At 41.2% G+C, this 11,467-nt stretch overlaps 1 protein-coding gene across 44 annotated transcripts in view; it reads left to right on the top strand.

Moving 5' to 3' along the window:
• LOC122554996 (adhesion G-protein coupled receptor G2-like) overlaps nt 1-11,467 on the top strand; it is a 226,179-nt gene that overhangs the window by 65,802 nt on the left and 148,910 nt on the right. For 35 of the 44 annotated variants that reach the window (XM_043700511.1, XM_043700526.1, XM_043700536.1 and 32 more), the window contains 3 exons: nt 1,233-1,295; nt 4,502-4,546; nt 8,201-8,248. The exons of 1 other annotated variant lie outside the window; for it this stretch is intronic. In XM_043700511.1, coding sequence (XP_043556446.1) covers nt 1,233-1,295; nt 4,502-4,546; nt 8,201-8,248 — 156 coding nt within the window. The remainder of the gene's footprint in view (nt 1-1,232; nt 1,296-4,501; nt 4,547-8,200; nt 8,249-11,467) is intronic. 8 more of the 44 variants (XM_043700549.1, XM_043700544.1, XM_043700545.1 and 5 more) reach the window with 3 other exon arrangements.

Genomic DNA, 11,467 nt, shown 5'->3' with positions numbered 1-11,467 from the left:
TCTTTGGTGTTTCCTCCGGTGTTTATAGTGGTCTGTCCTGCCGTTTCCGGTTGTCAGTTTCAGCTGTCCGCTGTAGTGGTTGGTATATTGTGTCCAGGTCGATGTGTTTGTTGATGGAGTTTGTGGATGAATGCCATGCCTCTAGGAATTTCCTGGCTGTTCTCTGTCTGGCTTGCCCTATGATAGTAGTGTTGTTCCAGTCGAATTCATGTTGCTTGTTGTCTGCGTGTGTGGTCGTTTTGAAACGACACGACCAGCTATCTTTAGTAGCCACACACGCAGACAACAAGCAACATGAATTTGACTGGGACAACACTACTATCATCGGGCAAGCCAGAAAGAGAACAGCCAGGGAATTCCTAGAGGCATGGCATTCTTCCACAAACTCCATCAACAAACACATCGACCTGGACCCAATATACCAACCACTACAGCAGACAGCTGAAACTGACAACCGGAAGCGGCAGGGACAGACCACTATAAACACCGGAGGAAACGTCAAAGAAGCGCTTCGCAAAAGGCTCCCAAGCACTGATGATGTCGCCGAGCCAGGGGACGAAACGTTTGCAACAAAAACTTCCAGCTCGGCGAACAGAACCACAGCAACTACTTGTATAGCCACAACTTCTCCAACACTCCTTCTTCTTTACACAATTAGCTTTGCATCTGAAATACATCCATATCCTTATTTCTATCTGCTGTTTCATTGCCTCTCAACACAAACAATTGCTATGCAATTTCCTAAACAACGGTACTCCATGTCTCATTGCACGGCCATTCACTTTCACCCTCTCTGTCTGCAGAAATAAAATATTACACACATTTGTGAGAGCAGTAAGAGTGGAAGAGAAATGCCCAATGTCCAAGAAGGGGACTCAGGGTGGTACTCTTGCTGGAAGCCACCACTGTCATGAAAGAACAAACAGCTTCCTTCTGTGCTGACGTTGGTTCTGTGTTTGTGTGATCTAATGTCATTTCCAATGTCAAAGCAAAGCAGAGCTCTGGAAGCCAAATGCCCGAGCACACCAGCAAGGAAGGTGAGGCTGGTGGTTACCAGAGCTGGCTGCATGCAGATTATACTATAATATTATAATATATTACAATATAGTCTGCCTTCATCTCAGCAGGGATAAAGCAAGCTGTCCATGTTCAAATTATTCTTCAGGCAATTGCTACCAGTGTCTTGTGTCTCTTTCCCACCCTAAGTCTTGTCCCTTTTCCCTTTCCTCCAGGTTCATCGACTGATTGTGACAAGAGTGAGGAATGTGGAAAGTCTGAAGGAGGAACACAGACAGGTAGTACAGCCCACCTAGGTACCAGTTCAGTCATTGCCACCCCATGTGTATTAGATAGTAAGGTTGAGGAACTTGATGCTTGTGCAGCTCAAAGCACCAGTGACAGTACAGGACAGAGCCCAAGACATGAAGTGGACCTCTCTCAGCTTTGTTTGGCAGGATGGGTATGGCAATTGCAAGGGCCAAAGCAGGGAACAAAAGGACACAGACGTTTCTCAACAGCTGCATGCATTGTTGGAAGACCTTCCAAGGAATTTTATCACTGAAGTTCATAATGGAGCAAATCATGTCTGCTTGCACAGAATCAGAATTCTGCATTCTGCCCAGGAGGGTCAGCTTTTGTTTGTTTGACTGCTTTTGTTGAAAGCACAAATGGAAAGGACACATATCTACCATGGAGAAAGTAACGCCTGTATTGGTTGTGTGCTGAATAGATCATGGTTTAGAAAGAACTGCTCAATTTCAGAAGTTTTCACTCCTGCAGATCCCTTCCATATGAGTAGATCACAAAAAAAAGGTGTTTCCTTCAGTCAGTTAAGTTATCAGATCATCTTCTCCTTCATTTGTATTCCTTGTTGTATTCCTCTGCACCTCCCCAGCTCCATAACAATCTCATCCTGATGCAAGGAAGTCAGCTGAGTTTATCTTCTGTTCAAAGTAGGGTCTCAAGCATGGCTTCAGAGCTTCTGCAATGACTCTGCAATGTGTTCCACTCCTCAAGGAGTCCTCTACTTGGAACAGCAACGACAACACCGATGCCCTAGGAGACCCCAGCTCTGCTGCCACTGCTTCCTCACTGCCAAGAGTCCAGGCTCCGGGCCTACTTCAGCAAGGGAGTCCAGGCTCCAGGCCTACCTCAGCAAGGGAGTACAGGCTCCGGGCCTACCTCAGCAAGGTATCCAGGCTCCGGGCCTACCTCAGCAGGGAGTCGAGGCTTTGGGCTTACAACAGCCAGGATTCCCTGCTCCGAGCACTTCTGTTGCTGAGAGTTCAGGCTCAGGGCCTACCTCAGCCAGGAGTTCTCATTCTGGGCACTGCTGCCAGCGGGAGTCCAAGCTCTGGGCACCACAGGGCATCTGATTCGGGTAGTGAACTTATTTATTACCAAAGAGCTTCAAATTAGACCTAAACATAGAAAGGATAGAGCATGAAAGGATAGAGCATGCAAGACATTGAGCAGAGCCCCCTTCTGATGCTTTCTTCTTTCCATCCTTACCTTGTTTGTCTTCTAAAACTTGTCGCCAGTGCTTTGGCTCCAGCAGTTGCATAACTACCTTGCAGAAACTTGCACAACTAGCTGCTTGCTGCCCCTTGATGGAGTGGTATATTTTTTGATTAAAGATTACTTCAAACTGATAGCCTACCTAGATGGAAGCATCTGTGCAGTCACTCACCTGCAAATCCTCGCTTCTCTTTTGCCAACTGTTGAGGCCAGTGGGGAAGGTGATGTATTTGTCACGACAAAGAAGGCATCAGCATCTGTTCGATGCAAACTCGAATATTTGAGTAATGTAGAGAACTAGAAAGACCCAACATTTGGAGAAACTAGATTATCTGGAGACTTTTAAAGGCACAAATGTATTACTCCTGGTCTAGCAGGCATTAGACAACCTTGCGGGAGGTTCAAAATATCTGATAAACCATGTCAATTGTTGCAAGACAGCATGAAGTAATGCTTCTCATTGGTCAGAGAATGTAAAGCTAGGCGATGTGATCTGTAATCTTCATGTGGCCTACTACAATCAGCTGCTTCATTTTTTTTCTATCTTATAAATGACATTAGCCATTGAGGGCTCCCCCAACACCCCTGAAATCTCTCTTCCTCTCTTCAGTCCAGATGTCCCAGTCACTCCTGTTGTAAATACCAGTTCATTCAATCCTGACACCCCTATTTTTGCTGTCACTCTGACACAGTTCTCGACTCCTGTAGTTCTTGATGCTCCTTGACAAGGTAGATTGGGTCAACATGCAGTACATGCGTTAAGAGGGCAGTTAGACACATGGGAGTCTCAGGCACTCTTTTGTGGTGTTGCTACTGTTTCCAGCTGTAGGACTGTATCAATGTCACCACCTCAGGATTATTATTATTATAGTCCAGGATTGCATTTACCTGAGCTCAGACCTGCTGCTCCAGAAGAGGTCTTTTGAAAATGGCAAACTTGCTTGAACTTTGATGATAGGTAATGAGACCGCTTTATGGGATGCTCTGGGCTCATATTTGCTAATATTGTGGTGCATTGTCTCCCCTAAGTCATGACTCAGGTGGCAGCCCCATTCTCTCTGAGTCTGGAGGTTGTGAGGTTCAAATTCTGGATTTGAACAGTGCAATCTAGACTGATCCCTCAGCACTTAACCAATGGAGTACCGTATTGTTAGGGGTGCTGTCTTTTTGGTGAGATATTAAAATAAAGCTCTGTGTGACCTCTCAGGTGAATGTGAAAGGTTCCCAAGCCAAAATTTCAGGTTGTCCCTGATGCCTTAGTAAATATTTGCCTTACAATCAATTCAAACAGATTATCAGGTTAGGTGCTGCAATCACATTATTGTTTTTGCGAGCTTGCTACTCTAGCTGTCACTTTTCCTACATTACATACTGGCTACGCTTCAAAAACTCCTCATTGCCTCAAAATTGCCTTTGGACATCTGGTGGTTGTGCAAGACATTACACAAACATAACTTGCCTCTTTACAGGGGCATTATTATATTCATACTCTGCTACTTTCATTAGATACTGGTGCAGTCTCAGCAGCTTAGTCACTGGAATGTCACCTATTAAGTTTACCTTTTCTTCAATTGATTGATTGCATCAATTATTGCTTTAGGATGAAGGCATGCCCACCTAAGGGAGAATGTAGATGTTTCGCTAAAACAGACTCGTCAATTATCTCCTTGAGCATTATCATATTAAAATCATGGTCAATGTCTCATTGTGTTCAAATAATTTGCAGTTACTTTGATAATGAGCCTCAATATCACTTACTTCAATGCACATTAATTGATGGCTTCTTTCCTTCCAAACCCTGACAGATGTGTTACATCCATTAATACTCAAAACAAAGTACTTGGGCAGAGAATTCTTCAATGAAGAAGTTCCTTAGAATCTAGCATCGTCTGAAAACCTACATACTTTTGAAGCACAACTGATTTTGTTTTGTGTTCATTATGAATTGTTTGATCTTATCTAATATCATGTACAAATTCTACAGGCACCACATCTTCTAAAGTTACATTACGACCATCAAGCACAAAAGGTAGTGGCATTATGATTTCTATGAATGTGTTGGTTTAAGTTAGTTATTTAAAAACAAAGAGAACTGCTGGAATGATGATCCCTTGAAGTCAATTTCACCTGTATGAATTGTGCAGGTCCCATTTTGAGGTTGGATGCTTCTTGGCTATGCAAATCTATGATCATAATCTTATTGTCTGTAATGTCAGTCAAGCTTGGTTTTAGTTGTTAACTATACTTATAACTTGCATGGCATTAAAACAGGAGCCCCTGACCTTTGAAACATAATGCAATTGGAGTAATTTGCAACTTATGCAAAGGCAGAGATGTTGGAGTATCAGATTAACCCCTGTAACACACTTTGACAGTTTGCCTTCCAAGCAATGTAGTTCAAACCTGAGCACAAATGAATTGCAATTATTTTGCAAGGATTTCTTTTATCAACAAAGCCACTTCACTCGTGACAAGTGGTTGCAGATCATTATTTGAGACATTTAAATTTTGAAAATGTCAACTGTACAATAATGGACAAAGTTTGTTATTTACCTGAACGCATGAATGATTTTATGTCTTTGCAAGACATCATGCTTTAAGACTTTTACTGTGACAAACGCCAAAATCAATGTAGATGAAACAACTATTACATTAAACTATATAATGCATTCGCTATTATATGTAGAATATAAAGTTTAGACCAAAAGCCCCTGCCCCAAAATGTAAGCCGTAAACCTTTCAAGCAATAAACAATGTAAGCATTGTCCAGTCAGTTGGAAAAGTTCAGTGGGACTGGTAAACATGAGATTTTCAATGTTGAGAGTTATGACCAAGTCCAATTCTTTAACCACATTTCAGCCAGGGAGACAATAATCTCTCCATTGAGCTGTGAGAGGCTTACTTTCATCCATTTGTATGCATTAGCATGCTATTATAACTGAGTCTTGCCTCATTTATATACAGTTTCCCATTCCCCAACCTCCAGATAGAAATAGACTACAACAGTTACCTGTAGATCAGGTACCTCTTGATTCAAGGATGTGGTTTGCTCTTGTGGACCTCTTGTACATCAACATTTCAGGATATGTTCCCTGGGCAGTGAGTGTGTACACCATCCATTAATGCATTGGCTTCAGACACATATTATCTTCATCGCACCCTCATGGGTCTTCTCTGATCCACTGTCGATCATTGTTTTGTACTTCATTGTCGGCTTTGGAGCAGAGCAGTGCCTTTTTATTGTAACATAGCCGCTTTGCTTTGCCTTTTAACACTTTGCCCTCTCAGCCAGAGCTTAAAGGCTCATGGTACTTCTGAGTTGCCTTGCTGCTCAGCATAGACACAACACCGGGCAGCTTGTTATGGTTGTCAACATTGATCAGTCAAGGGACTGGATGTATTGCTGAATGGCAACATCAATGTTTAACCTGCACTATATGGCAACAGTATTCGTAGCAGAAACCCTGTGGCTTCAACCCAGTGGCCATGCCTCAAAAGTCAAAAGGGAGTAGTCCTCAGTCATAACAAGGGGGCTTAGCCTTTTATCAGGATTCATTAAGTCAATGGCATCATCCAATTCCAATTCAGAGGCTTGGACACAGACAGTCACCCATTTGGGCTGGTAAGGTTCAGCAGGTGCATAACTTCATGGTCAGGCAGTAGACTAAGGTCCGTCCTGGACATTACTGTAACCAGTCGGGAAAGTCAGCCAGAGCAGTGGGGAACGTGCTCCATCATCCGACAGTGTTAACTGTGCAAGTTTGTCAGAGTAGGAGCAAGCCAGTCCCCTCCCACTACAGTGTACAGTGAAGGGCAAATCCTGGCTGGCAGCACAGGACCTGATATACAACTAAACTTTAAGACTGGTGTAGTTCAGTAGTTCAGTTCAGTTTAAAACCAGAGAACTCCTAAATAAATGAAACCTCTCCCAGCTGCGTGAGTTGTGAAAGACGTAGAGGCTCCAGCAATGGTGAGTGTGCTGGCTCCAGCAAGAAGGAAGATGGGGATTCAATTTTCTTTTGGCTTCCCTACATTACAGAAACAGGCCCTTCAGCCCAACAAGTCCACACCAACCCTCCTAAGAGAAACCCACCCAGACCCATTCCACTACCCAATATTTACCCTTGATGAATGGACATAACACTATGGGCAATTTAGCACGGCCAGTTGACCTGACCTGCACATCTTTGGATTGCGCATACAAGTGCTAATGAGGTGAGTTATAGAGAGTAGTGACAGAAAACTAGCTTCGCTGCAAGTTTAATGAAACTCACCAATTTGATACTTAGCTGATTTGTTTTGTAAACTTCAGCTCAAATTAAAATCCAAAGCTTCTCCTACTTTTAGTTGGATTTGCTCTCCTTACCCCCAAAATGTTGAATATTTTGAACAAAGTTCCTGACGATCACTCAGCTGTGCAGAATAGAATGGAACTCCAGTAATAAGGCACCATTTGGAGATGCCTTGGTTTACAGTACTTCACAATTATTTCCTGGAGTAGTGGCTCTCTGCTTGAAGCTCAACAAACACAATATTATTTTCTTTTGCTTGGCAAAATGCAAACCTGTTGTGGGGTTTCTTCCTCAAAACCTTTCAGTTTGACTGGCTCAGCCTGAGAGTCTGATCAGTAGTAAAGCCAACAGCTTTCTCTATCCTAAGCAGTTGCTAAAACTTGACTTTGAATAAATTCCAGTGTGATTTTCTGTCTTCATAACAGGCAGGTCACATGGAATTTTCTTGGAACAGATCCCACAGGACGTTCCATGATTCTCTCCAGACTTTTCACTTGAATTGTGGGAGACTGTTTAAAATATATTTGTCCAATAAAGCCCATCATTTGTAACACTGATTTACAAATTCTGTTCCTCATTTATATTCCATCAACATTTCTGTTAATGAGCACAATGTTACACAGGGTAGAAATAGGCAGAAAGCATAATAATTAGATTTAGTTGCATATATCTTAATGCAACTTAGAAAGATGTCTGTATGGTGGCTTGTTTGCTGAAATGACTAGCTCTGACTTGGAAGGCAAAGGTTCAAATCCAATGTGCTCCAGATATGTCGTAATGTGCCTGAGCAAGTTGCTTAAATATATCTCGGGAAATCATCAGTGTTTGGAGAAATGCAAAAAGAACTGCGGGAAGATAGCTATTGCTCTAAACATTATCAGTTACACAATCTCAATGGGAGGAATCTTTTTACAGGGAATTCCTTAACCATCTCATCAGTGACAGGTATTGCAAATAGGTATTTGGGAGATTTAAATTATGAAAATGACAGCCAGATATTGAAATGTGTGAAATTGGTTCTCTTTGCAATGTTAGCTATGACAACTTCCTTGATAAATATAATTTATTCTCTTAAACCTTCTCGTACTTACAATATTTGTCTTGTAACTGCCCTCCAATCATAACAGTGTCCTCCAGATCTACAATAACAACCATATTCACATAAAACTTCTGTTATTTCTTCTGGGAACAGTGGTTGCTTCTGATCAGTACAGACAAAGTTTGTCAAATATGTTGTAAAAGGGAGTAGTTGTATCTATTAAACTCAGGAAAAATTGAACATTCCACACTATAGTCCTTAAGGATGGTCCTGTCTTATTAAAATAATGAACATTACAGATGACAGATTATTATAGACAGATTACAGATGAATGCATGTCCTTTTCTTACAGAAACCAGCACAACACCTACTGGGATATCATCTCCACCAAACACGACAGGTAGAGAAAATGTGACCTTTGCAAAAATTGATAAAGTAAGAAAATTGTTGTTGAAATACAGCCATTTAGAACCAGAGGAAGCTCCTGACATGGTTTATTATTGAATCAGACAGGGCAGAAGGTGGCTGTTCAGACCTTTTGAGCATGTAGAGATTTTTGAAAGAGCTGTTCAATTATTCCTACACTCCTGCCTTCCCAGTATTTACTCAATTCACTTGTGACAATTATGAACAGCAATGTTTCTAACGAGCCATGGTGTAGTGCATTCCGGATCATATCACATCGTCCTATCAACCTGGTCAGATACTGGAAACGTAATTGCAGTAGTTCAGTTCAGTTTAAAACCAGAGAACTCCTAAATAAATGAAACCACTCCCAGCTGCGTGAGTTGTGAAAGACGTAGATTTTGAATGGCACTTACAGTTGTAGAAATGCGATCACCACCTTATCGTCTATAATTTCAACAATAATCGACCAGGCACTGTAACGCTTGGTCTCACCTAACAGCTACATTTTACAACATTAAAGGGACAAAATTCTTGGGCCCTGAAAGGTGGTAACATTAGAGAGTTTGGTTAGAAATTTTACAACATCAAAAGATAAAGTCATAGAACAGGGAAACCGATCCTGTGATCCAACTAGTCCACGCCAACTATATTCCCAAACTAAACTTGTCAAACTTCCCAGTGTTCAGCACACATCCCTCCAATCCTTTCATATTCATGTTCTTATCCAAATGTCTTTAAAATGTTGTAACTGTACCTGCATCCACCATTTCCTCTGGCAGTTCATTCCACATACTAACCACTCTTTGCATAAAAAAGTTGCCCAAATCCTTTTTAATACTTTCTCCTCTCATCTTAATAATAGAGCCCCCTAACTTTGAACTCTCCCCACCCTGGGGAAAACATCATTCCTACTCACCTTACCTATGCCCCTCATTGATTTAATAAAGTTCTTTAGTGTCACCCTTAAACCTCCTATGCTCCAGTGAAAAAGGTCCCAGACTCTCCAGTCTACCTATATATCTCAAATCTTCCATTCCCAGTAACATTCTGGTAAATCCTTTCTGAATCCTCTCAAATTTAATAATATCCTTCCTGTGGTAGGGTGACCATAACTGGCCTCACCAACATCCTGTACAACATCAACATAATATCCCAACTCCTATACTCAATGGGCTGGGCAATGAAAGCAAGTGTGCTAAATGTCTTCTTAACCACCCTGTCTATGTAGAGAGTTTTCCATATTAGATGAAGATGGAAATTAGTATATTCAAACTGACGGAAGTGGACAAGTTTTGTTTTGTTTGTTTGTCTGAATGAATGTACTTTGTTCTCTTCCTTACTGATGCACATTGATTGACACTTTCCACCCTCTACTTATTTGCCACTAGCATCTAATTAAAGTTGCACTGTGTTTCAAAGGGACAATCTTCCAGAAGGAAAATAGATACTTAACAATGTCCCATCACCCACCAATATCAGTGGGGCAGCGGTCTCTGAAAATGCATTCACACATTTGCAAAAATTACAATCGTATTTATGGGACTCTACATCCCGCTAGTGTAGAGATGCGATTATAGGCTTATTGTCTATATTTTCAACAATAATCAAGCTGGCACTGTAAAAGCTTGGTCTCACCTAACAGCTACATTGTACAACATTGAAGGGACAATAATCTTGGGCCCAGGCAGTTGGCAACATAATGGAGTTTTGTAGTAATTTTACAATATCAAAAGGTGTGGCGAGATTGATGTATCAGACAGGCTGCTATTATATATGTAACAGACAATTTCCTGGGTTATTGTTTGTTCCATAAATGACATCGTAACAGATTGTCAAAAATGCAAGTTATTATGTTCAAATTGACAGCTTTTTGTGGTAGCTTTTTAGCACAAATTCTTTTTCCCAATACAATTGTTTCTCCCACACATTAATGGAAAAACTTTTGTTTTGTTTGTCTGAACGAATGTCCTTGTTCTGTTCCTTACTGATGCACACTGATTGACTCACTCTGCCACTCTGCTCATTTACCACCAACATCTCATTTAAGTTGCACCGTGTGTCAGAGGAATGATCTTCCAGAAAGAAAACAGACACTTAACAGTATCCCAGCACCCACCAATATCACTAGTACAGCAGGTCTGAAAATGCCAATAATGACAGAAAGAAATGTGAACCAAGTGCTTGTAAAAGGAATATGTGACATGATATGGCCTCCAACATACTCCACTAAATTCAAACTGGTTCTTTGGAAGGCCATTCCACCAGGTTGTTTTCCAAGTGATGAAAATGAAAATTACCACATCGAAACTATCCTATTGTAATCTTTACAAGTAAATTCCTTTTCCAATTTTACCTCCTAGTATCCATGTCAGAACACATTGATCATTTCAAAATTGAAAATGACAGCAATATATAAAGGACATGGCTTGATTTTTACTTCATTGTATATCAATTCCTTTGTGTTCTTTGTCTCATCATGTGCAATTATTAACATATTCTTCCCCTTCTCTCCATTTGCAAATCCTCTTTAAGGTTCATGATGACCTTGTTAGAACCCAATATTACTGGTGCTAGAACATCAGGAAACATCAATATATTTAATGACAAAAAGCATGTGTCATCAACTCATGTTATGAGACTACAGAGGGAGGATTTATTGTTTGTAGATCTTGATCAGATGGGCCAATGGGCTGAGAAGTGGCAGATGGAGTTTAATTCAGATAAATGCGAGGTGCTGCATTTTGGGAAAACAAATCTTAGCAGGACTTATACACTTAATGGTAAGGTACTAGGGAGTGTTGCTGAACAAAGAGACCTTGGAGTGCAGGTTCATAGCTCCTTGAAAGTGGAGTCACAGGTAGATAGGTTAGTGAAGAAGGCGTTTGGTATGCTTTCCTTTATTGGTCAGAATATTGAGTACAGGAGTTGGGAGGTCATGTTGCGGCTGTACAGGACATTGGTTAGGCCACTTTTGGAATATTGCATGCAATTCTGGTCTCCTTTCTATCGAAAAGATGTGAAACTTGAAAGGGTTCAGAAAAGATTTACAAGGATGTTGCCAGGGTTGGAGGATTTGAGCTATAGGGAGAGGCTGAAAAGGCTGGGACTGTTTTCCCTGGAGCGAGGGTGGCTGAGGGATGACCTTATAGAGGTTTACAAAATTATGAGGGGCATGGATAGGATAAATAGACAAAGTCTTTTCCCTGGGGTC

Source organism: Chiloscyllium plagiosum, chromosome 12 (genome assembly GCF_004010195.1).
Source record: "Chiloscyllium plagiosum isolate BGI_BamShark_2017 chromosome 12, ASM401019v2, whole genome shotgun sequence".
NCBI classification, from domain to species: domain Eukaryota; kingdom Metazoa; phylum Chordata; class Chondrichthyes; order Orectolobiformes; family Hemiscylliidae; genus Chiloscyllium; species Chiloscyllium plagiosum.
The sequence above is the reverse complement of the archived record's forward strand: the minus strand, read 5'-3'. Positions and strand labels throughout refer to the sequence as shown.